Source organism: Fusarium falciforme, chromosome 9 (assembly GCF_026873545.1).
Source record: "Fusarium falciforme chromosome 9, complete sequence".
NCBI lineage: Eukaryota > Fungi > Ascomycota > Sordariomycetes > Hypocreales > Nectriaceae > Fusarium > Fusarium falciforme.
In genome coordinates, this window is record NC_070552.1 from 306869 (window position 1) to 332793 (window position 25925).

Below are 25925 nucleotides of genomic sequence, written 5' to 3' on the forward strand. Positions count from 1 at the left end.
ATCTTAATTACTAAGATAAAGATATTAGCTCTCTCTTAAGCTACTAAAGAGAGTATCTTTATAAGCTATATATTTTTTTCCCTTAGGGTTAACTTTATAAGCTTAATTACTTAGTAAGGCCTAATAATACTAATTAAAATTATAATTTAATATAATAATTAATATATAATTTACTTTATTAAAATAAAGTTAATTTATTTATATATAAAGCTCTATTATATAAATATATATAATTATTGATTATGGAAAAAAATTAAAAAAAAAAGAATTAAAATAAAATATATCTTATTAAATAAGCTTATTATTAATAGCTTAATAAAAATTCTTTTATTAAATATGTTTAGATATTTGTATACTTAACTTAGCTTAGAAGATATCTTAGTAAGGCTATAAAGAGAAAAAAACTAAGCCTAAGTAAATAAATAAAAAGGCAAAAAAGTAAAAAGCTATTAATTTTTATAACCTATAGATTTAATTAAGAGGCCTAATAAGAAAGATAAATTATTAGGCTATTTAGCTAAGACTATAAGCTATAGAAATAGGCTTATAATTATTATTAATTTAGGGCTTAAAGAGAAACTTCTTAATAATATTAATACCTCTAAGAAGGTATATTAAGTAATTAAATAAAAAATATAACATATATTATAAAATTATTAAAAAAAGAAAATAAGGCTAATGTGTATTAATAATAAAAGATAAAAACCTAAAAAATAATTAAAAAAAAAATAATTAATTAGCTACTTAATAATAAGATTAAAAGCCTATAGTATTAGTTAGCTATAAATCTATAAGAAAATAAATATAAAATATTAGGAGATTATTAAAAGGATTATTAGCCTAGGGGTTATTATTATTCCTATTAATCTAATAATACTAAGTTAAATAACCTTAAGGGGTAAGGCCTAAAGTGGCCTATTTATAAGTATTATAAATAAAAGGCTTCTTAATATATAAAATAAAATAATTAGGTATTAAATTATTTTAATAATTAGCTAATTATTAAGTAAAGCTAAGATTAATGTTAAGAATAAGCTTATTTATATTAATCTCCTTAAGATAAAAGGTATTTTTATAATTATTTAAGTATAAGATAGCCTCCTTAAGTATATAAGCTAATTAGCCTTTAATTATATATAATAAGATAATAATTATTACTTAAGATTAAATATTAAAAAGGGAAAAATTAATATTTACTTAGACTAATTTAATTTAAACTAAAAGAAATCTTAAAAAAAATATATTAATTATATAAAAAGAAATATTAATAATTACCTTAAGAATATTAGCTTTTAAAGTATTATTTTAGTTTTTAAAATAACTTTAATTAAAGTAAATAAAATAAATATAATTAATTATTTAAAAATTAACTTTTAAGCTAATTTATAATTAATTTAAATAAAAGCTATATATTAAAATTTAATAATAAGATTAATTATTACTAAAAATAATGTATTATTTATAAAGATTTTTTATAGCCTTTTAATATATTTAGGTTATAACTAAGAGCTCTGAGGGAATTTATAAGAAATTAATAAATAAAAAAATAAAAAAAAACCTTTATATTTATTATATTATATGTCTTATAATTATATAAAATATAAATCTTTAGTTTATTATTAATAATATATATTAAAATAAAATCTTAATAAGCCTAAGGAATATAATAAAAATAAAATATTATATTAATAATATAATTAATAAAAATATAATTAAGATTAATAATTAAATAAGTTAATTTAATAATATAAATAAAAAGAAAAAATATATTAAAAAATTAAAATATAGAAATTATAAAAATTAATAAATATTAAGAAAGGCCTCTTATAATAAGAAACCTACTTAGGTATTAAGTAATCTAAGCTTATAATAAAGATAAAGTGAATAAAATAAAAGAAATAAAAGTTCCTTAGCCTAGGTCTTAAAGACATAAAGGCCTAAGAAAATACTTAGATATTATTAGGCCTTACTTAAAGGCCCTTTAATAAAAGAAGCTATTTACAGATAATTATAATAGTATTAAGGTAATACCCTTTTTGCTAAAGAGGTACATTAAATTAGACCTTATATAATAGCTTAGAGGGTAATTATATATATAAATAGCTAGCTAAGTAATCTCTAGATTTATAGTAACCTAGGCCTAATTAGGAATCTCTTATTATAGCCTAAAAGGGAAAAAGGGATTATGATTAGGAATAATAATATAAGTAATATATATAAATTAAGGTAATCCATATAGATAGCCCTAATTTATAATAGATATAATAGGCTATTTAATTAAAACTCTACTAAGATCTATTAGGAAAGGATATCTAGTTAAAGAGGCACCTCTTTTTTCTAACCCCTCTTTATAATTACTACTATAATATAATTCCCCTTAGGCTATATATAAAAGATATATTACTACTAGGAGTATATAATATATAGCATAGCCTATTAGTAATATAATAATAATTAGTAATATTATAAGGTAATAGGGTTTTTACTTAGGTATAGTAAATAGAATTATAAGTAATATTTAAACTATATATAAATATCTAAGTAATATATTACTTTTATTAGATTAAGAGAATAAATATAAAAAGACATACTAATATATTTAGACTAGAGTAAGGCTAAGGATAAATGCATTAAAGCCTAGGTCAATAAGGAGATTAGTAATAATCTCCTAGAAAATAAGAGATTTAAAAGAATATAAAATGAGATAATAAAGAGCTATAAGCTTTATATACAGAGACTAGCTAGACGGAATAATATATACTAGTTAAAATATAGCTTATTTATAATATAATACATTTTCTGTTCAAGCTTTTATATAGTAGAACGAGTGAAGAGTGAAGAAAGTTGGATGGATGAATGAAAGGATCTGAGCGCCATTTTGGGAGCTTAGTTAGGCGCCGCGCCTAGGCGCCCACCTATTAGTCGCCTATCAAAGGCATTGATGCTTGGCCGAGTCCACCCCGACTGGACACAACCAGGCCGTTAAGGTTTCTGAGGTAGCGAGTGGCGTCCCCGTTCTCACTACCAATCTGGGCTAGGCATGAGTCATGTAACTCATACGAGCCAAATCTTACGGAGCACCGGCCAAGCTCTGTGAATTCTGAGACTCCACGAGAAGCACTCGCCTATTTGAAAGCATCACACGAGCCTCTGTAACCCCCCCCCGGACTCTGCACCCCAATTCTGGACAAAGTTCCCCTCAAAGGCAACCCCGGATTTCATGGACGATCAGCAGGATTTCTAGAGGGTTGCCTCTGCAACTCAAAGCGTCTTGCTATGATCAAGGAGTATAAATAATTACCTCCTCAGACGCCCTATCGCCATGTCCTGCAGTGGCACTTATCACTAGATCATCTCGAGCACAGTATCATCAATCTTGGCAACGGCCCATTCTGAATTCTTTCGACACAACACTCCTCCTTTCTTCTTGACTCTCGAGCCATCATGTTTGGCAAGTCGAAAGGAGCCCATGCGAACCGCTCCGCCGTTGGCGAGGACCTTGCTCGCGTTCTCCCCGACGATGGTCCCTGGTACAAAAAGAAGCATCTATTGTTGCTCAACGGGTACGCCATCAGCGTGGGACTTCTCTCGGCAGCAAACGGATACGATGGAAGTATGACTGACCAACGTCCCCCCAATTGGCTAGCCTTTAACCTAACTTCGTAGGTATGATGAACGGCCTGATGGCTCTGCCTCAATGGTTCGAGTTTATGGATCATCCAGCCGGCGCGTGGCTCGGATTCATCAACGCCATCCAAGCCCTCTCCTCCACCCTCGCATACCCGGTCATCGCATACTTCGCCAACCGCTGGGGCAGAAAGAAAGGTCTTTTTGTGGGATACTTCTTTCTCTGCCTCGGATCTCTGCTCCAAACCTTCACTCCGAATCCAACCGGCTTTATCATCAGCCGCTTCTTTCTGGGTCAGCCCAGCGCCTGGTGGGGAGGTCTTGCGCCGTTGTTGATCACCGAGATCGCATACCCTACCCATCGTGGTTTCCTGACGGCCCTTTATAATAGCGGATGGTACGTTGGTTCGACGCTGGCAGCTTGGGTGACATACGGTACGCGCAACTACGATAGCGACTGGGCCTGGCGAATTCCTTCTCTTCTACAGATTGCCGTCCCCATCTTGGTGCTGCCCGCAGCCATCATGATTCCCGAGTCGCCGCGTTATCTCATCGCAAAGGGCGACTCATCCAAGGCCCGCATTACACTGACCAAGTACCATGCCGGGGGTGATGAGCAGTCTCTGTTGGTTGACTTTGAGGTCACTGAGATCGAACGGGCCATCGAGGCTGAAAGGGCAGCCAACAACTCGACGTCCTGGATGGACCTGGTCTCGACACCCGGAAACCGCCACCGTACCTTTATTTCAGCCAGTCTAGGAATCTTCGCGCAGTGGAACGGAGTTGGCGTCGTCTCTTACTACCTCGCCATGGTTCTCAACACAGTTGGCATCACCTCCATCACCGATCAGACACTCATCAACGGTTGCCTGCAAATCTGGAACCTCATTCTAGCCGCCTTTGCTGCATCCATGGTTGACCGTCTAGGTCGCCGACCACTGTTCTTGATCAGTTCTGTGGGCATGCTCATTAGCTATATCCTGATCTCCGGGCTATCCGGCGGTTTCGCAACTACAGGTAGAGGCTCCGTTGGTCTCGCAGTCGTCCCTTTCTTGTATATCTACTATGGCTTCTACGATATTGCCTTGTGAGTGTTGCTTCGATCCTACCGACTTGTGTTGGGTTCTATGGCTAACGTGTTCTACAGTACGCCACTTATTATCTCCTACCCAGCCGAGATCTGGCCCTACCAGCTTCGTGCGCGCGGCATCGCTGTGACCCAGCTGTCGACCTATCTTGCCATCTTCTTCAACACCTTCGTCAACCCAATTGCCCTCGACGCCATCGGCTGGAAGTATTACATCATCTTTGCAGTCATCCTAGTCGCTATCACCGTGACTATCTACTTCTTCTATCCGGAAACCAAGGGCCATTCTTTAGAAGAGATGGCTGTTATCTTCGACAAAGAAATGGCCGCCGTCACAGGACATGAGACGTCCAAGGCTGTTCTGGGCGCTGACCACAAGGAGACCGCGTGAAGCTTTGAGATACAACATTGAGTTGTGTCTCACAACAGCGAAGCCAAAAGGTTATCATCCCTCTAGTTTTACATCTTTCGAGAGGCTAGCTCATTCCGAACCTGGTCATCGTGTCATTGAATCACATTGTTTGACGCCTCTGCATCCGTCGTGAACAGTAGCACCATCTCGACTCCAGCCAACAGCAACTACAAGACGTTTGGCAGCTGAAGATCTGTTGAATATGTGCTGAAAGAGGAAGTGCCGCATATCAAGCCCTGGCTCCACTAGAGCAGCTGCCCGTAAGGTAGCTGTTACTGCGTAAAATAGGCAACACTTTCATTTGTGTACAAAGAGCTGCACGACTCAGTGCATCTTGTCGTTGGGTTCTCAGACCTCGGACAATTCTCATGGATTGACTGGTGCAATCATCAATGCATACACAATTTCACCTTAATATTTGACAAGATCCTTGGCGATCCTGGCAAGCGGAACTTGGCGCTACTGACCAAGCTGGATTTGTCGACTCCAGTCGGTGCCACCGCTGGAGATGTCAACAGATCATCACCTTCTGCAGCCAAGACGGGGATATATCGCGGGGCATCCTCCAAGTCCCCATCCATCACCCTTGTGAAGTCAGTCCATTGTGTTCAAAGTTAATATGTACGAGCCAGCAGAAGTTTAGCAATTTGCCGAGATATTACATTTAAGCTCTAATCTACCCGATCCTCGCCGTAATCCTCCTCCATAACCTAAACCTTTCCACCTTCACGACCAAAACCTTCTTCCTTCCTCTTAAGTCACCCCTATGACTCACTTAACAACTTTAATCCCCTCACCCCCCCCCCGGCAATATATCCTCTACAACCTATCCTCTAACTTCCTCGCTTTATCTATAGAGGTTTTCCGCTTATTATAGCTCTCTTAGCTGCTAGATTACCTCTAATAGGCTATTAACCTAGCTTATATTTACCTTTATAGCCTTAATAAAAAGGGGTTTTTTAAGGTTTATATCTCTAAGCTTTTTAAGTTATAATAGCTTATTTTAATATATAAAGCGCTTAAGGTTTTATAATACCCCTAGGCGCCTTAATATTATTAAAAAAGCCTTTTTAATTAAAGTAATAAACTTAATATAAAAATCTAAATTAATATCTTAATTCTTAATAAATATTATTATATTAATCTTATAATATATATATAATTATATATTATATAAAAGGTTTTTTATCCCAAGAAATATTAAAAGAAAAAAAAATATAAATTTTTATATTAAATAATAATAATACTATTATATACTTTAATAACTTTTATTAACGTACTTGATAAGCGAGCGACGCAGTCAAGCGAGCGACGCACTTTTCCCTCTTACATCTAACTTTTCATTTGATCAATTGATTCCTAACCACAAAATATGTCACAGTCGAATATTAAGGCTAGAACCCTTCTTGCCCTTCAAGCTCTTCAAAATAATCCAAATCTAAGCATCCAAAAGGCTACAAAGACTTACCAGGTCTCTAAGCCAAGGCTACGTCGGCGACGAAATAGCATTCAAGCTCGACTTAATACTATCCCCAAATCACGCAAATTATCAGATCTAGAGGAAGATATCCTTATTCACTTTATTCTCGACCTAGATTCGCGAGGATTTCCCCCACGGCTACGTGGTATAAAAGAAATAGCTAATCAATTGCTTGCCGACCGCGACGCGCCACTAGTTGGCACGCATTGGGCTCATAACTTCGTTAAGCGGCACCCTAACCTTAAGACGCGTTTCTTTCGTAAATACGACTACCATAGAGCTAAATGCGAAGACCCAACGATTATCCGCGATTGGTTTCGGCTTATGGCGAACACAATCGCGAAGTACGGCATCCAATCAGATGATATCTATAACTTTAACGAGACCGGCTTTCTTATAGGTATAATTACAAGCGGAATGGTTATCACAGGTGCAGAAAGGCGTTCAAAGCCGAAATCAATGCAGCCTAGAAACCGGGAATGGATTACGGTCATTCAGGCGATCAATGCGGAAGGCTAGGCGATCTAGCCGTTTATCATCGGTGCGGGCCAATATCACCTCGCCAATTAATACCAAGAAAGCAACCTCCCAGGCGATTAGGCTATTGCGACGACCCAAAATAGCTAGACCGATAATAAGACTAGTCTCGAGTGGCTTAAGCACTTTGACCGATGCACAACCAATCAATCAATTAGTTCTTATCGTCTCTTAATCCTTAATGGCCACAAAAGTCACCACTCCATCAAATTTAAGAGATATTATAAGGAAAAGAAGATTATCCGGCTTTATATGCCACCTCATTCGTCTCACCTTCTCCAGCCCCTTAACGTCGGGTGCTTTAGCATGCTAAAGAAGGCTTATAATTAAGAAATAGAGCATCTAATTAGATGCTCTATAACTCATGTTTCAAAGACTAAGTTCTTTCTAGCCTTCTACGCCGCACACGAGGCCACTATAACAGAAAGAAATATCAGGGGGGCTTTTAAAGGAGCTAGTCTTATTCCCCTTGACCCAGAAACTATGGTCTTAAAGCTTAATATTCAGCTACGGACGCCAACGCCGGTTAAGGAGATAATTAAACCATTAACCCCTTGGGCTTCAAAAACCCCAAAGACTATGCTTAAGGCCCAATCTCAGTCTAAATACCTTGAAAGACAGATTAGAAGGCACCAAAGCAGCTCTCCAGAGTCAATTCTTAAAGCATTAAAGTCTCTTGCGAAGGGAACAAAGGCAGTTATGCATGAGATAGCTCTCGTGAGGGCAGAGGTCTAAGACCTTCAATAGGCAAATGAGATACTAAGCCAGCGCCGGAGGGCAAAAAGGACTAGATTAAAGAAAAAAGGGGTAATAACGGTAGAGGAAGGAAGGCAAGTAATTAATCAAATGGATATCGATGCGCAGGTAGTGGCCGAATCGTCGAGGAGTGGTGGTCGAGGAAGGTCGGTCGGACCGGGTATTCGGCGCTGTGGTGTCTGCGGCAAGCCCGGGCATAATACAAGGACCTGTCAGGTAGTGATTGAGACATCTAGGGAAGAGTATAGTGAGTAGTTTTAATTGATCAGATGGTTTATGGTGTTTTTATTGCGATTACTATAGAGGAGGTTAAAAAAAGTACGTCGCTCGCTTGACTGCGTCGCTCGCTTATCAAGTACGTTACTTAATTAATTATAATTCTTATAAATATAAACTTAATAAATATTATGTTAAGAGATTATAATCTTAAGAAAAATTAAAAAATAATCTGTATTTATTTTTATATAGAGATTAAAGTAATTATAAACCTTATAAAAGGCTTAACCTTTTATAATAATATAATTAAGTATAACTCTTTAAGTATAAATAATAAAAGATTAAAAAAAAGGCTATTATATTAGTACTAAGATATAATGCTATAATATATTAAAAATATATTCTTTATTATAATCAAACCCTAGCCCTCGATGGGTTAACTAAGCCAGAAGATTATTAATACTCGGTATTCTCTGCAATGTTCATCACCTCGTTCCGATCCTTTGATAGATCGTAAAGCTCCTCTGGAGGACGGAAGAAGTAGTCCTTCATCAGTCTCTTGCCAATCAGCTTTGGACTATTTTCGGCGTTCCGAATATCCTCCCACGTTAGTGACCCGCATATATCTGCCGCAAAGGGAAAATCAAGCCGCCAAGCAATATTCCGGTGGTACTTGTATCGTCTGGTCCGTATATAACGAGTTGGCCAGCAGTTTGGAGATTCATGGAACGTATGAGAGCCAAAGACGTGATCCCAGGCCGATAGTTCCTGGCCCTCGTTGAGGATATGAAGGAAGGATTGACCAGAAAGCTGCTGCTTGGGGTTACCCAATGTATTCCCTAAAACCCAATCGAGAATGGTTGGCAATATATCAACATAAGACACCAAGTTGGGGTTAATAGCAGGTACCGATCCTGGGTGTCTGATGATGAGGGGCAGACTGACTCTGGCATCATATAGGGTAGTTTTGGAATTGACAAACGGTGGGCTATTGTCGCTCATAAAGATGACCAAGGTGTTTTCCACGAAGCCCGAATGCTCTAGTTCTCGTAGGATCATGCCGATACCTTGGTCAAGTCGACTGATGGCTTCCGCGTAGCTCGCTAGCTCCTGTCGAGACCCAACGGTGTCTGATAGGAATTCAGGGATGACCATGTCCTCAGGTCGATACGTTACCCTCTGGATTCTTGCATCCACGGGGTCGTCATTGCCGAATCCTCCTCGAGTCCTGTCACGGTGGGGGTCATGGTAACCAACCGTCAACACAAATGGCCTGCTATCCTCTTCTGATTCTTGGAAGGACTCAGCAACACGCTAAGAAATCCACCAGACATCTCTAGTCGTGCTCTCTGCCCTCGATTCCCAAGGATAGACGGCGTCGGGGCCGACGTGAACTTTCCCGATTATGCCCGTCCGGACACCATGTTTGCCGAGAAGAGATGGGCCAGTTTCAACATCATCGAATGTCGTAAAATGATGTTTTCCATTGTTCAGCCCGTACTGGCCATTTTCATGTGTATGAAGTCCGGTATAGATGGTGGAGCGACTCCCGCTGCACGATGCTTTGCTTGCAAATGCTTTGTCGAATCTAATGCCTTCTGCCGCAAGCTTGTCGATGTTGGGTGTTTTCATGTACTGGCAGCCGTAGCATCCGAGCTGCTTTCCCAGATCGTCTGCAATAAGCAGCAGCACGTTATTTCTAGACATCGCGAAGTATTTGTTGATAAGCAATGCCGAGGGTAGAGATAATAGGCATATAAGAACATATGGGTTGAATGACACAGCAGAGGCCACAAGAAATATATCTACAACACAAGACAGAGTAATGTTCATTCAGAGTGTATTGTGACGTGAAAGGCAGTCATATGTCGTCATCGAATGTCCATTCAGCCTCTACTTTGAGTAATGGTGCCATCTGGTGGCGCATGTAAGTGATAGGCGGCCGAATTTCTGGCTGAAAACCTCACGCATAAACCAAGTCCACGAATCAAAGCCTCGCAGGTTGGACACGCAAGGCTAATACGGCTAAATGAGGATCTGAGCATCAAAGCGGCCGGTCATCGTCGCCATGAGGAACCGGCAGGTCGGACCCTATCCGCCAAGTTAAGTAATAACCAGGAGCGCATTACGTCAATGAAGTGGCTTAGATGCATGCTGTCTCGTGTCACTGGTCTCCATATAGAGTAGCGTTCTTGTCGGGACGCTATGTGGCGAAGTCGAGGTTCTAACTCGGGTCCAAAGGTCAAGATAAGCTTAGTGTCGTTCAGTAATAGTATGTCGTCTTTTCTTCTCTGGCCTTGTTGCTCCTTGGCTGTTCCCTCCTTGGCTGTTCCCTTCTTGGCATGGTTGCACGTATAAGCACGTGGAGTCCAACCACATGACAGCACCTTGTGGTTGCCTCGCACCGGAAGCTCGGCATTCATACTTTGTTAGATTGGCGAGATCGATAGGCTTAGGCCTGATTAGGCCGGTCGCCGGTGCGCGTGGCACGGAGATTTTGTCCTAAATGGGCTTGATAGAGGTGTATGCTTAGCTTAGCCAGAGCAGAGTATAGAACGGACTCCGGATAAATGCTTTAAATATATAAGCCACTAGGTTTTAAGGCATAGACGACAGAGAGGATAACTAATAAACTATAAATTCATAAGCCTACGTAAACCCTAAAATGTGGTTGGTGGATTAATACCTTATCGCAAGATGACGAGGTGGTAGAATATATTAAAAGTCAGTTACCGTAGGCTTATGCAAGACCCAACGCACACTCACGCCCCACTCTCCCCGCACCGTTGCGGCGGTATGGTCCTAGGTTGCTTGGTAACCAACGAGGCATGGTCAGCCTTAGCGCACATTGCCCAATACGGTATAGCCGCGGTTTCGCCTAACTTGGAAAACAGAAATAAAGGTAACGTGCTCCATAAGCGAGTGTCCCATACAAGCGAGTATCCCAGCTATACTATGCACCTAAAATAGCTAAAGCTTAAATCTCTAAAACTCACTATATAATTATTAAAAACCTTAAAAAATTATTTCTAGCTATTTAAACTAAAATTAAGACTATATAGTATTTTTTTAGAATTTTTAAAAAATCCCTTTATATAGAAATAGCTAGATATATAATACAAATAAGACTTTTTTTAATAACTTAGTAAGTAATTTTTAAAATAAATCTAGAAAAATTATATATTAATTTCTATTATATAATTATATTATTTATAAAATATTAGCTATTTTAAAAGAAGCTTAAATTTCCTAGAATTTTTTAAAATAATTTTAAAATAAGGTATAAATACTAAGAAATTTCATTTTGGGACACTCACTTGTGTGAGACACTCACTTATGGAAAACGTTAATTTATCCATAATTCACAGGCCGATTTCGCCTCGTAATTTGTGCAATTCTTGATCGATGGCCGGGGCCTGGTCTGAAATGAAACACCCTTCAGTCTCGTTGACGACCATTTGCATTCCTACCAAAATGTGTCGTAAGCAGGGACATTTTGCACTGCTCCCTATACACTTCCGGTCTTCATCCATTGATACAAATATCTTGCTCGAGTCGTCCATTTTAGCCTCATGTGAAAGTATCATGCTGTTGCTGTTTAGACACTTATATCATTTGCAGCTCTATTTACATGTTCTTTGGTACATAAGGTTATTCCTTATTCCATCGATAGAAGTTGGCATAAGGTAATTTTCTACTGAAATAAAGTATCACCACGTAGCCGGATGAACAACCTGCGCATCACAATTTAGATAAAAAGCGCATTGTAAGTAGCTAGCGCCTAGTAGGCTATGATACACAATTCGGACGTGGAAAGTACCAATATCGAGTTCGGCAAATGGTTAACAAAAAGAGAGTAAATTTCGGGCATGAAGGTTCATGAGGTTCCAGGACGATGCTGTTGCAGCAACAACTAGGCTCAATCTAACAAGGCGGACTCACGTCCTTGCGATCTCAAGTTGTTCTTGTTCTGGCCCCCGTGAGCGCTTCTTCTCCAACACGGTAGTGCTCTGCTCAGACTTTCTTGCCGTTATCGACAAGTGTGGCGACCGTTACTTGAACAGGAATGCTTGCTTTTTCAGTAGGTTCCCCGATGGCGTCTGCAGCGTTGACGTCGTGAATGGTAGCAGCACCTTTCCCAACATGGCTGACACCACCAAAGAGGCTATCCATTTCCTCGAGAGGGACTCGCTTCGTCTCGGGAAGGGTAAAGAAGACAAGAATTGCTAGGCAAATGTTGACGCTCATAAAGAAGAAGAACGTCTTGCTGGAAATGCCGTTAGTGTAGTTCGCTCGGAAGACAAAGACCACTTACAGGCCCTCATTCTGGTAGAAGGTAGGAAAGAATTGCTGGAAGATTGCATTGGCAACGTTAGGCATTTGCACACTCATGCCAACAGCTGGACCCCTGATCTTGAGTGGAAAGATCTCGGTAGTATATATCCAGGTTGTCGCACCCCAGGTTGGCTTGTAAAAGAAGCCAAACAGAAAGACTAGGAATGTAATCGCAATACCAACCGGCCGGCTCTTATCTTCAGTGCCAGGTGTTGTAAGACCAACGATAGGGATGATCATCGTGCAGAGGGCCATGCCGCACGCGCCCACAAGGAAAAGGAATAGGCGGCCGTATCGATCAACGGTCCAGACAGCATTAAGCGTGAAAAAAATACCCAATGTGGCATTGAGGGCGTTGATGAGGTTAATTGTTTTGACGCGTTTAAATACCTTGGCATATATAGTTGATGAATAGCTGTTGAGAGTTCCTTGGCCACTGAGCTGCTGGCCAACATTGAGAAAGAAGGCAATATATAGTCGCTTGCGGATGCTGGCATCTTTGAAAAGAGCAGAATATGCTCTCCATCCCTTAGACTGTACCTCTTTCTCAGATTCGATAGCTTGTCGGATAGCCAGAAGTTCTTCTTCGACCTTCTCGGGACTAGATCGAATCCGGGATAAGGCTTGTCGAGAGGTCATCAACATTATTGCGGCCGACGAGCCATCTTGGGGACTCTGGAATAAATGGAAGCTGTACGGTGACGATGACCGGCATCAGCAGCTGGAAAATCACAACTATTTTCCAGTCCCATTCCCCTGTAAGGTCTTGAGCGCCATAGTTGATCCAATACGCCAGGAAGGACCCAACAGAAAAGAACAGCTGCCAGAAGCTCATAACCTTGCCGCGGACATGGGACTCGGTGATCTCTCCAATGTAGATTGGACCCGCCGCTGCGAGCATATTAGATATAACTTGAATTACTGGCGTTATACGTACTGGTGGCGATAGCTTGGCCGGCCCCGATCAAAACTCTGCCAAAGATAAATACGCCTATCTTATGACGCGGACTGAACGTCTGAATGAAGGTCGCGACCGCGACTAAGATGCAGCCAGTCACCATTCCCCAACGCCGGCCTAAATAGTCCGCCTACGTTGGGATAAGGTTAGAAGATAGGTATCACGCAAGATTTCTAGTAAACTCACGAGAGGACCAGATAGAAACCATCCAGTTACTATGCCTGCCACCGTCTAGGTTGTGTTGATGAGACCAATCATATTCGGATTAGGATGGCCGAAGTGGGCCTTCCAGTTGGAAGAAGATTGAATAGAGTTGAAAACAGAGGCATCATATCCCATGAGGACCATGCATCCGGCTGCAACAAGGGCAGCGTACCTTGATTCAGGTCAGTATTCAGGCGATATTGGGTCCTTACAGTCCCTGTCGTTCGACGAACTCACCAGTTGTAAACCAGCTGAATGTTTGTCATGCTGGGCAGAGCTATCAACACCCAAAGTTTGCGAAATGCTGCACGTAGAGCTGAGTGAGAAGGATATAAGCTTAGAGAATACGTCAAAATAGATTTTACGATAGACAAGAACTGAGTTAATTGATATAGCTTCTCTATACTGCGTCATGCATCATTCGTTGACACTATCACGACAATTCTGCTGAGGCTCTGGAACGGGCTCTGGAACCATGCTTGAGGCCTCCGTGATCGGACTTTGCATCTGGAATGATTGAATCATGCTCATTGGAGGAAGAAATTTCAACACTTTCCCTTACTGCCCAAGTTATTTTGGCTAAATTCGTGATTGTCGTCGCAATACAGCCAACGTGCATGCTAGCAATCCCGGTGCAGATGATCTCATGGCACGAAGCCAAGTTGCCTGATGAGCACCGGGGAGCCGAAATGTCAGGCGTTGACAGCCCCTTGTTGAATACTTCAGATGGCCGGGGAGCATCTCGGCCGACATGGGTAGTCAAACTCTAATTGTGGCGTCATGTTGCAAGCCGATTTTCCGATGAAGGCTTCCCCAACTTCAAACCCCGGACTGGTTAAAACGGTTCTAGAACCAACCAGTCCTGGCGCTGATCATAATCACGGTATTCAGGCTAAATCTAGCAGGTTGTCCGATGATGTGAAGATGGGTCCACATGACGGTTGAAGGCTTCTCCAACTTCAAACACCGGACTGGTAATGTAAAAACACTTCTACATACCACCAACCAGTAGTCCTTGTGCTAATAGTAATCATAGTGCATACAGGCTAAATTCAGCCGAGAACCGTCCTTCAAGCCTTGCTTCAGAGGCTGGCAACTGCATAGCGGGCCCATCTTCACGTCATGCCGCAAGCTTGAGTCTGTAGATTTTGACTTCTCAATCTAATCGACTCACTAGGTATTAGCTCCTGCGCTACATCTCTTTAGCATAATACCAAAAACCCAAATTAGACTGCTAGGCAATTTTCTCAAGCGCCCGCTACCCGTACAGGGTTGCGATTGTCGAAGTCGCCGAGCGTTCCGGAACTCGAGATTATGTCACTGTACGGGATCGTAATGTCACTTGGGGTCACTTCAACGAGAATGTTCTAATGACGGATGAATTGAAATGAGTTCAAGGAAGTCTGATCCGATATCAAAGAACGAAAGGGAACATAAAAGGTGACAGCACTTTCTCCTTAGACAGCCTCTTCATGGCCATATAGCGTGGCAATCACCGTCTCAAACATTGAAAAACCAATGTCTTCATCTATACTGCCCACGATGCATCCCTTTACTTTATTTTGTTGGATTCTGGCTTCGGTTGTTGCAGCGCACAAGCCCAGATTGCCCCCATTTCCAAAACTGGTGGCATATCCCAAAGCGCCCTGCAACTTCCGCGTCCCTCACGGCCCAAATCGCCACAAGATTTGCACCGTCAAGTCCGGGCTTGAAGATGCTGGGCCTGAGATCCTGACAGCCGCCAAAAAGTGCAACAGGGGTGGCACTGTCTACTTTCCTGAAGGCGTGTACACCATCGCCACTGCGCTTGACCTCACCTTCTTGGACCACATCGACTTTGCCATCTTTGGCACCATATACTTTAAAGACGACGTTACATATTGGCCGGGCAAGACCTTCCAATACCCCTACCAAACTGTCAACCTCTTTTGGCGATTCGGTGGTTCAAACGTCAACATCTACGGTGGCGGCCAGGGTACCATTGATGGCCACGGCCAGACTTACTGGAATGCCATGGTCACCGATAAGAATGTCTTACGGCCGACTCTATTTGGCACAGACGGGCTTCACCAATCCACTATCACCGGGCTCACGATGAGGAATGGTCCAGGCTGGTTTAACTTTATTTCTAATTCCTCCAACATCCTAATTAGCGACATTTTCTTGGATACCGTGCAGACGAACGCGTCTGCCCCGGCTAAAAATACCGATGGATGGGATACTTACCGTAGCAGCAACATCGTTATCCAAAACTCTAAGGTTATCAATACGGATGGTCAGTTGGCATTATCTCCTCTACTGGGTCTAACAGCTAACATATCAGACTGCGTATCCTTCAAACCGAACTCTAGCTCGGTTATCATTCAGGGACTCGACTGCACTGGCTCTCATGGCATATCAGTCGGCAGTCTTGGTCAATACGCTGACCAGACTGACATTGTCGAAGATATTTACGTTTATAATATCACGATGACCGGGGCCACAGATGGTGCTCGCATTAAAGTCTGGCCCGGCATTCCTCCTAATAGCGGTGTTAATGATCAGGGTGGCGGTAGCGGCAGAGTTCGCAACGTGACATATGAGCTTTTCCACAATGTTGGTAACGATCGTGAGTCCCACTAATATTTACAATCGAGCGTCTAAGGTGCTAACTTGGAATGAGATGCCATTGCGATCACTCAGTGCTATTCTAGTAAGAATCAATCCGCGTGCGATGAGTATCCGGTAAGTGATGTTTGTCTTTTGGATACCGTGTTTGAGATCCTGGGCTCATTCCATGACCTTGTAGGCCAAATTGGAGATTGAAGATGTCACGTTCCTAGACTTTACTGGAACCACAAACAAAAGATATGCCCCACGGGTCGGCGAGCTTATCTGTAGCTCTCCCGATGTCTGCACAAATATTGTTGCCCACAATATTGATGTGAGCCCTCCTGGAGGCGTCAAGGGCTATTTCACGTGCCATAACTTGGGTGATTCGGACCTTGACATCAACTGTCAGGGTGTTTAGACTTGGCAAGGCAAACGAGGACTCCTAGGAAGAAGTTCCTACCAGACTGGTTGGCTAAGTTTAAGTGACGCAGTACAGAAAGGCGGCTTGAGTCACGATCTTTGACTTTTGTCCATTTGCCGAACCGCAATAGTATCTCCAAGAATGGCGTGCCTGTATATGCGCGCAGATAGGGATGATATTAAATACCACCATCAAGGCTGCTATTATGCAGGACGGGGTGTTTTTTTTTTCTAAATATCCAGGTTACACCAACCCCACCACTGGACCAACATTTCCAGTCCGTCACGCAAATCCCAGACTCTATGATGAACAATATTGATGGCACTGTTTCTTTTAATATTAAACGTTTGAGGAAGGCTGCCGGATGAACAAATTCTCGGCGCAAAGAAATCATCAGCGTCTGCACTTCATGCGCAGCCGTCTCCACAGCCGCGCCGGGCGTCTAGGATGTATGACATTCCGCTTCTGAGATTGCACATTACTCAAATACAGCAAAAATAAGATTATGTGCCTGCGGTTTCTAAATGAGCACTTGACACGACGACTCTGTGTAGCAAGAGTGAAGGGAGGAAGGATACCGAAAGAGAGAACTCCAACCCGAACCTTACGCCCCAACTCTCCCCCAGCTACGCCATCCGCTTTTGCCGTTGTAGAGCATCGGCTTTTTTTCGGCGATATAGTCTGACTGAGATTCAAGCCCATAGAACCCAGTATTCTGTCAGTTCTGAATTCACGAGCCCGTTTCAAGTTGGCACCTAAGAAACCAAGGTGTCATGGGCTTCCGAGTAAAAGAGTACTGTGCTCGCATTGCCATTTCTATATATATGGCCCCAAGTCACCCGAATAAGACTCGACAGGCTCCGAGTTCATTGTTTGATGCGACATGTCAGGGACTCGGTAATACCGCGTACCACAGAATGACTTCCTAGTAGCTCGTATCATACCACTGGTACGATTTTCCCCAAAGGTCTTGCTTATGCACAGCACCATTGGCTGGGGTGAGATACTTTCTCTTCGACGTGTCTGCTCCGTCGCCAGTGTTCTGATACTCCTGGAACGTTCTTCTACGTGTCAGTATTTCATGCTAATCAAGGGTTGCGACTTCTACTCACGGAGTGGCCCCATCTGCCATTGGGGCCCAGCCTTCAGCGTTAACAACTTTGGTCAAGGTGGAATATTGGTACATGACTCTGGCGTTGACTCTCCAAGGACGACCTAGGAAAACTTGGCCTGTCAGGTCACTCTGGCCGGTCGAAGTTATCTACGGGCATGTTAGCGTGGGGTACAAGTTGGAGCAAATAGTAGGCTGGATTACAGTGCTGTGATCAATAACATAGCGAGCTGTGTCATTGTCGAAGGTCCTCGACGATGCCGTGATGTATCCACGGCCGCTGGACGCAATGGTACCTGGTGGAATGTCAGATGATTGCTGATGGATAGACAAGCTCCCACATACATTCACCAAACCAGGCGCTGCCATCGCCGAAGATATAGTCTACTGCCCCTGCATACTGTCAGTCGGTGCTAAACTAGACCGGCGTGTCGTTACTTACCCTCGATATAGCAGTTGGAATAGTACTGCCAGCCGTTCTTGGCGTAGAGCGTATCTTGCCATGACTTGAACGAGCAACCGTAAAAACCAGTCATGTTTCCGTTGGCTGTGACCGCAACGGCCTGCGGAAAGGTTAGAGGCAGCTATGATTGATTTCTCGAGAAATCTTACCTGTCCAGCTGTGTACCCGTTGATGAAGTTAATATTATAAGTGCTGACGTTTGGTGATCTGATATTGACGGTGGAGCTTGCGTCCAGTGATCCGGCGTCGAAAGATCCAAGTGTATTGTTGATTGTGACAGCGTTGTTTTTGTAGTCTTTGGTGCTGTGCACTCAGGTTAGGCTATAGTACCTCGGGAAAATTGGCCACAGGTATAACTTACTTAACAGTGGATCCATAGAGAGTAAGAGGAGCTCTGATCCTGATATCCACACGCTCATTGTAGGTGCCAGGGTAGAGGAAAATGCAGGTGGGTTCGGTGGAGGATCCGATTGAGTTGACAGCTGCCTGGAGGCTGGTGAATTCTCCTGACTGTGCATTACTAGCCCTTACAATAAGACAGCCGTTGGGAGGGCTCGTCCGCGAAGTGACTTGTCTTGGAGAAATACTCAGTCCCTGAGAAAAGTTGATCCACTGGACAAGAAACAACATCCAAGCGCATATCGCCCGAGAGAGCGATCGTCCGTGGGGCGACATAGTGAGAACTGAGAGAAGATTGTTTTGGAATGAAGTGAGATTTGGCAGAAGATAGGAACTATGTGTGGGCAGCCTGACAAGATCCGGATCAGGGCTCTCGGCGAACTTTTTAGATGTCTTCGCAATGCCACAACAGGGGCAGAACTTCGCATCTACGCTTCTCTAATTCGTGGAAAATCGCGTAAATTAAGTTCAAGTGGCAAAACACGCCGGCTATTAATGAGATGAAAGGCGGAGTAGAAATTGATTTTATCAGCGACTTTTACTGCTCGGAGGTCTTGAAAATGAAATTCGACTTTGCAAGAAGTACTCTCATGTATCGAATTGTATCTCCAACGATACGCGGTCGAGACGCGAACTGTCCTCCGCAATGCCCCTTACCCACACCTCCATAATTAAACCCCTGTTATCTGGGGTAAGAGCTTTAGCCTAAAAGCTCGCGTGACGCCCCATGTTGACTCTGGGTTTTAGCATGGCTCATGGGTTCTCGTGGGCCGATGAGGCCTCGGATGCCCCGGATCCACGGCAGTTCTCAGTTGGGTAATTTAGCCGGTCCATGAACAAACAGCAGGTGATGGCTTCTGATATGAAACATATAAGTTGAGAAGCTAATGGGTGGTGACCCAATGACCTACCCAGACATACTAGCACAGTTTGCATCCTGATAGTGAATACAATGGCTTTTCGTTTCCTACATCTCTTTTGCCCTCTTGTGGCCTTCCTCTCTCCGGAGGCCATGGCAAGCCCTACGTTGGTGGACCGGGCTGTTCCAGACCGGGTCCAAAAACGAGCTGCAACTTGCACGCCAAGCTCCGGAGGAACAGCTTCTCTCGACGACACTCCGGCAATTGCAGCGGCTTTCAAAAACTGCGGCAATGGAGGCGTCATCGTCTTTCCTCAAGATGTCACCTACATGATACGAAGCCAACTCGACTTCAGCGGCTGTGCTGGCTGCGAGGTTCGACTCGATGGCCGGCTGAAGGCCTCTGATGATCTCACCTACTGGAACAACACTCGGTACATGGTGCGAGTCAAAGGTATCAACGGAGCCAAGATACACAGTCCTCTTGGCACCGGCCTGGTCGACGGCAATGGCCAAGCTGCGTGGGACCGGTTCGGAGCAAGTAAGGACCTGCGGCGGCCTACCCTCCTCACAGTCGAAAGTTCAACCGATATCGAGATTTCTGATATATCGCTCAAGAACGCACAAAATGTGTTCATCAGCGTCGGGTCGAAGAGTGCGCGTATCGGCTTCTCCAACATGAATATCACTGCCATCAGCAAATCCACGTATCCGCCCAAGAATACGGACGGGTTTGACATTGGAGAATCAGAAAATGTCTCACTTTCCAACATATACATCCAAAACGATGATGATTGCGTTGCATTCAAGGCCGGCTGCAACTATGCCACCGTCATTGATATCACCTGCCAAGGCTCACACGGTCTCTCCGTGGGTTCTTTGGGCAAATATCCAGGCTCGGTGGACTCTGTCACGAACGTTTATGTTAAGAACGCCATTATGCGTGACTCAACTAAGGCTGCTGGTATCAAGATCTACCCTGGCGGTAGCGACCACGGCACGGCGGTTGTCCGTAACGTCACATGGGACGGTGTCCAGGTTGATAACTGCGACGCTGCGTTCGAGTTTGACACTTGCTACAACTCGGACGAGGATTATTGTCAGAAGAATCCTAGCCCGGCTCAAGTCACTGAAATTTACATCAACAATTTCTCTGGAAAGACTAGCACCCACTATGCACCCACTACCGGTCACATATTTTGCCCAACGGAAGGCGATAATTGTCAGTTTAAGGGTCAGAAGTGGACCGTCGAGTCGTCTAAAGGGCAAGGCCAGTTGCTGTGCCATAACATATCACCCGATGTACTTGGTATTAACTGTGTGGAGAGTAATCCTTAGGATTGAAGGTGTTCAAGTAGGATTCTTTTTAGCAATACAGTGAGAACCAAATATTTCGCTTTTTAGATGCTTAATGCTCATGCACCTTGGCCTCACTACCCAACTACCCTGCAGCATTCCAATTAAGGTAGTGTAGCCAGTCTTCTTTGCCCATTGGCGACGGCCCGGACTCGTAACAGCCAAATTAATGTCTTTCAAACTGCGTCAGTCATGTTTTTCAATCGCAACATTTACATGTTGAAATAAATGGCCCGCCCAAGAGGTTTCCTTTGTAGTGTTTTAGTGAGGCTAGCTACCACTTGTGAGCTAAACAGACTCCCCCAGCTTCAACTCGGGTTCCCGGTCAACTAACCAAAATACATATGATTACTTGTTGGCGTCGCTTCGCCTACCTTTCCTATTTCCGTAATACGTGTTCCTTATCTGTCTATGGCGAAGCCCTACTTCCGTCTTCCCGGGCCCCTTCTTCAACAGTGGCCTTATTGAGCGGTCAAAAAAAGAAAATTTGTGTGTCCAAACCCCATGAAAATTGGCCAGCACAGCCTTTGACGCCCTGACTTCGCTAAGATTATGCTACCTCGGTTAGGACGTAAAATAGCTTCGCTTCATTCAAGTTGACCTACTGAATTCCGCGGTGCTACATTCAGGCCATAAGTCATTATTAGCGACAGCACTAGCGGAGTGCGCATTCCCTCTTGCCTCAGCAGCTAATGCGACAGGCGGAGTCACAATCTATGCCTTCAATTTTATTGCATATCCTGTCATCTGCGACAAGACGGTCAAAGGAGCATGTATTCGTCTATTTCTATGTAGGAGACCCAACCCCAATACACTTAGCTACAAGGCTATGAGGTGCCATTCACGTGTCTCCCGCTCGCGGACGTCGTTGCTCTAGTCTACACCTAAGCTCTATGCACCCGCCCATGGCGAGCGAAACCTTTTGTCGATCCAGCCCACATATGGTTGGCTACCATCGGCCTTCATGAAGACGTTCTTGGGCTGATGATATGGCCACACTGCATGGCGGGTGAGGACTCGCGTGGCATTACCGTCCATCCTTCCCTCTAGGCTCCAGCCCGGCCCATATGATCCATACTCGGCCATGAAGGTGCTGTTTGGTGGCGTAGGGGTGCCCCAGCCTGTGTAACCCTGTGGTCGTATAGTGGCGTCCATGAAGGTGTTTATATATACGCTCCTGTGCAGGCTGTTCCAAGGTCGGCCGAGAGAACACTTGCCGCGGTTGGACTCAACCACGCTTTCGTTGGCGCCCCTGATGTACGAGTTGGAAACGTAGCAGCCGTACTTGTTGGAAAAGGTTGTATTGGTACCCTTCCAGGCGGTTATGCCGCCACCGCAGCCACGCAACGTGAGATTGGATGACTCAATCCACGCGGTTCCGAACCCGTACAGGAAGTCGACTTGGCCCGCGATTTCGTTTGCGTAGAAGTAGGCGTTTCCCAGGTGCCCGATGTAGACGGAATCTTGATATGAATAGAAGCCACAGAAATAGAAACCAGCGTTGGCACGGCTGACGCCGACTGCGTGAGAGGGACCGGCTGTCTGCTGGGCAAAGGTGTTCTGAAAGTTGATATTGTAGACCCTGAAATCAGAGTTTCCGAATGGCGTATCCTGAGACACATTGAATCCTGTCGGACCAGAACCGACAAGGCTGGCATTCAAGGTTGGAGCAACAGTGAGTACGGATGTATACGCGTTGTCGTTGAAGCCAGAGCCGTGTCCATTTGCTGAGGCCCACGAGACCGTGACGAGGTTCTGAGCTCTAGATCTTGGGTTTGTAGTCTGGCCGAGGATAGTGACGGGGGCTTGGCGCGTCACATTCAACTGCTCCGTATAGTTGCCAGCGAGGACAAGGATTGTGTATGGGGTCTCATTGTTGGGAAGGGCGTCGATAGCTCCTTGGATGGTTTGAAAAGAAGCAACGTCAGTGTTGGGTCCAACAACAATGGTTCCCTTCGGGCAGCCCTTCAGAGCGTTGGATGTAGGAAACTGGCATTTGGCAAAGTCAATTGCGTGACCAGCAGCCAAGCCTGCCATCAAGCGAAGCGCAAGAAAAGTTTGGAAGAAAAGCTTTAATCCCATGATGATCGAGCACTGAGTGAAAGGAAGTGTAAGAATTGCCAAAACTCAAGGCAAGCAAGAGGAAGCGGAGGGAATTCTGGAGATGCCCTTCTTCCTCCTACGACGGTTTCTTCGCCCTTCATATCGAATCGCCAATCCCACCAATGCGTCTTTTACCCCGGATTCTGTGCGTACTCAAGTGGCTGTGGTGGATTATCCAGCGGAATAATCCGCTCAGACATGGGGGTCCAACGACGGTTATCTCTGTTGGTTCTAAATGGACCGATGCCTCCTGTCAAAGTGTATTGAGGGCTAGTGCTAGCTTATTTTCTTCGCAGACCCTGTCAATTGTTATGTGGGAGGCATTCAGGCTGAATAAAATCTTCCCTTTTTGCTGTTGAGGAGTGCCGAGTTAGCCGAGTCCCTGACACCTTCTGGTGCAAGGGTATTGTGATCATGCTCGGCACTTCTCCATTTAGCCTAAGTGCTGAGGCGCCAGGGTGCCTCAGCCAGAGTTGGTTGTATTTTCCCACCAGCCAGGTTTGTTTCATGGTCGGAGAGGGCAAATGCGGGGAGGCTATGGGTGAGAAGGGAGAAGGAATCTACCCCGGAGTACGGCCTGAGCTATGTAAGTGGCGCCGTTACGGGGCCATATTGTGCGGGGAGACTTATGATTGACAGTTTGGAAACCATGAATCATGAGCTCACTGGACGCAAGGCGTATAAGAAAGCATGGTGCACCCTTCGTTCTCCCAGATCAATTGCGAACACAGAGGAATCGAACCATCAACCATCATCGTTACCTACTCAAGATAATACTTTCTTCCAGTAGCATTGAGTTAAAGATGCCAAACAAGCAAAGGATATACAACTGGTAAGTTTAGCAGCACTATGGGTGGACGAAGCAGTCTGCCGACTTTGACTTCCATCTTCCGTGCTCTTCCATGAGTTCATTACTAACCGTGGGAGTCCAGGTATGCCGCTCTTGTGGCTGCCGGTTGCATGGTGTTGATGGGATACGACGCTTCCGTCTTCAATTCCGTTCAAGTTTCACCGAACTGGGTAGACCATTTTGGCAATCCGAGCAATTATATGATTGGATTGATCAATACTACGTATACCGTCGGTGGCATCACCGCTGGCTGGTTCTTCGCAGGTCCGCTGGTAGGATTCCCCTTCCGAGTAGTCAAGGACGTCTTGCATTTTTGACGGTTACATGGTATGAGCAGAGATGACGATGATTCATAATTTAGGCTGACTACTTTGGCCGCCGCTGGGGAATGGCAAGTGGATGCATTCTCACTATTTTTGCGACATTCGTCCAGACCTTTGCTCCAAGACACAAACTCGGCCTCTTCATCTTCGGACGTGTTCTCATCGGATTTGGCCAGGGCCTGGCAATCGGTAAGAGCTCCTTTGCAGAAATGTCGCTTTGACAATTCGCCAAGAACGGCCTCCGACTGACATGCCTGTTGTCTCCACATAGCCGCCGGTCCCGTTTACATCGGAGAGATTACACCCTCGGACATCAGAGGCAAAGTCATGGCTTTTTGGCAGCTCTTTTACTCGGTGGGATCGTTCATTGCCTACTGGATTAACTATGTCTCTGCTAGACACCGTGATAGTCTCGGGGACTGGGACTGGAAGATGGTCGTCATCTTTCAACTGCTGCTTCCAGTGCTCATCACCATTCAGCTTCCGTGGATTCCAGAGTCCCCACGATGGCTGATCCATCGCCGCAACGATGTTGACGCCGCTAGTAAGGCTTTGCTCCGGATGCGTTCTGACTCTGTCGAGGTCGAGGCAGAGATCCTAGCCATACGTCAGGCGATCGAGTACGAAAAGGAAGGCGCCAGCACTGGAGCAAAAGGGTACCTTCAAATGATCAAGGATCCCAGTATTCGAAAGCGTCTCCTTCTGGGGTTTGCTATCAATATCGGGCAGCAACTCGGTGGGCAGGGGACGCTGAACTCATACTCCTCCACTATCTACAAAAAGGTCTTCCAGAGCATCGACACTATCAACCTTATCAATGCCCTGAATGCCACTTGTGGAATCCTATTTACCCTCAATGCTGTCTGGACAGTAGACCGCTTTGGGCGAAGGGTGCTCTTTATCGTCGGAGCCAGCGGCATGGCCCTCTGCACTATGCTCATAGCAGTGGTAGGGCTTACCACCCCTGGAGTTGACGGTGCCAAGTCTTACTCCGTGGGTATCGCTATCGCATTTCTCGCCTTCTTGTTTATCTTCTTCTATAAACCCTCCTGGGGTGCTACCACCTGGATTTACACGAGCGAGATCTTCCCAATTGCCGTTCGGGCTCAGGCAATGGGAATGTGTTCCCAGATGCAAGGGATTGCCAATACGATCTTCCAGCAGTTCTTTCCGCAATTCTACGCTGACTGTGGCCTGTAAGTAAGCCCCGTTCTCTACAGGTCCTTGTGTTTGGTATCTAATACTTGGTTCAGTAAAACCTTCTTTTTCTTCATGTCAACTAATATTTGCTTGGCTATTTTTGTTTTCTTTTGCCTGCCCGAGACAAAGAAAGTCAGTCTCGAGGAAATGGATGTGGTTTTTAGCGGCTCAAACCACGTGGAAAAAGGTGCGGCTTTAATGGTGGAAGACGTATCACCTCAGCAGAACGCATCTTCACCTAAAACCGCCAACGTTTAGATGTGTTATCTGGTCTAATTTGGAACGTCCTTGGGGGTATCTCCTCGCGCATACGGAAGCATGATCATGACACTCGAGCGATATGTTAAGGCATCATTAGGGAACTACAATTGACAAATCCTCCCTTTACATGGTAGATAATCCAACTTCGCTTTGCCGTTTCTCATACTCCAGTGCGCGTTCGATACGTTTGCGGAAGGCCTCGCTCTGGCTTTCGTCGATCTGTAGACGATTCTCTCGTTTCGTAATTTGCCCCTCTCTTGAAATTAAGGTCGTACGGCTATTTAAGACACGTTCCCTGACGCGGAATGAAGTAGTCGTCGGTGTGCAGCATGCCGGAGGTGCTAATGGATTGATTGCAGCACTCCTTGGCAACAT

The 25925-nt window shown here is 44.3% G+C and overlaps 9 protein-coding genes across 9 annotated transcripts; 4 read left to right on the plus strand and 5 right to left on the minus strand.

Moving 5' to 3' along the window:
* Window positions 1-3444: 3444 nt before the first annotated feature.
* On the plus strand, window positions 3445-5105 carry NCS54_01099800 (MFS domain-containing protein; the record flags this gene model as incomplete). The annotated part of the gene is made up of 3 exons (XM_053156285.1): window positions 3445-3613; window positions 3667-4714; window positions 4775-5105. 3 exons carry the CDS (start codon window positions 3445-3447, stop codon window positions 5103-5105), a joined length of 1548 nt encoding a protein of 515 aa, XP_053012260.1.
* A 3466-nt stretch (window positions 5106-8571) lies between these two features.
* NCS54_01099900 (Hypothetical protein) lies at window positions 8572-9822 on the minus strand (the record flags this gene model as incomplete). Its single annotated transcript, XM_053156286.1, has 2 exons — window positions 8572-9407; window positions 9462-9822. The coding sequence occupies 2 exons, from the start codon at window positions 9820-9822 to the stop codon at window positions 8572-8574; spliced, it is 1197 nt and encodes a 398-aa protein (XP_053012261.1).
* A 2307-nt stretch (window positions 9823-12129) lies between these two features.
* Window positions 12130-13351, minus strand: NCS54_01100000 (uncharacterized protein; the record flags this gene model as incomplete). Its single annotated transcript, XM_053156287.1, has 3 exons — window positions 12130-12382; window positions 12431-13051; window positions 13125-13351. The coding sequence occupies 3 exons, from the start codon at window positions 13349-13351 to the stop codon at window positions 12130-12132; spliced, it is 1101 nt and encodes a 366-aa protein (XP_053012262.1).
* Window positions 13352-13639: 288 nt separating this feature from the next.
* On the minus strand, window positions 13640-13878 carry NCS54_01100100 (MFS domain-containing protein; the record flags this gene model as incomplete). The annotated part of the gene is made up of 2 exons (XM_053156288.1): window positions 13640-13784; window positions 13850-13878. 2 exons carry the CDS (start codon window positions 13876-13878, stop codon window positions 13640-13642), a joined length of 174 nt encoding a protein of 57 aa, XP_053012263.1.
* Window positions 13879-15154: 1276 nt separating this feature from the next.
* NCS54_01100200 (Putative Exopolygalacturonase A) lies at window positions 15155-16622 on the plus strand (the record flags this gene model as incomplete). The annotated part of the gene is made up of 4 exons (XM_053156289.1): window positions 15155-15887; window positions 15936-16220; window positions 16275-16336; window positions 16401-16622. The coding sequence occupies 4 exons, from the start codon at window positions 15155-15157 to the stop codon at window positions 16620-16622; spliced, it is 1302 nt and encodes a 433-aa protein (XP_053012264.1).
* A 928-nt stretch (window positions 16623-17550) lies between these two features.
* NCS54_01100300 (Pectinesterase) lies at window positions 17551-18874 on the minus strand (the record flags this gene model as incomplete). Its single annotated transcript, XM_053156290.1, has 7 exons — window positions 17551-17686; window positions 17738-17886; window positions 17941-18032; window positions 18082-18129; window positions 18179-18299; window positions 18349-18502; window positions 18561-18874. The coding sequence occupies 7 exons, from the start codon at window positions 18872-18874 to the stop codon at window positions 17551-17553; spliced, it is 1014 nt and encodes a 337-aa protein (XP_053012265.1).
* Window positions 18875-19550: 676 nt separating this feature from the next.
* NCS54_01100400 (Putative endo-xylogalacturonan hydrolase A) lies at window positions 19551-20795 on the plus strand (the record flags this gene model as incomplete). The annotated part of the gene is made up of 1 exon (XM_053156291.1): window positions 19551-20795. One exon carries the CDS (start codon window positions 19551-19553, stop codon window positions 20793-20795), a length of 1245 nt encoding a protein of 414 aa, XP_053012266.1.
* Window positions 20796-21704: 909 nt separating this feature from the next.
* Window positions 21705-22895, minus strand: NCS54_01100500 (Pectin methylesterase family protein; the record flags this gene model as incomplete). The annotated part of the gene is made up of 1 exon (XM_053156292.1): window positions 21705-22895. One exon carries the CDS (start codon window positions 22893-22895, stop codon window positions 21705-21707), a length of 1191 nt encoding a protein of 396 aa, XP_053012267.1.
* An 824-nt stretch (window positions 22896-23719) lies between these two features.
* NCS54_01100600 (General substrate transporter) lies at window positions 23720-25289 on the plus strand (the record flags this gene model as incomplete). The annotated part of the gene is made up of 4 exons (XM_053156293.1): window positions 23720-23748; window positions 23849-24038; window positions 24128-24278; window positions 24361-25289. 4 exons carry the CDS (start codon window positions 23720-23722, stop codon window positions 25287-25289), a joined length of 1299 nt encoding a protein of 432 aa, XP_053012268.1.
* Window positions 25290-25925: the final 636 nt, after the last annotated feature.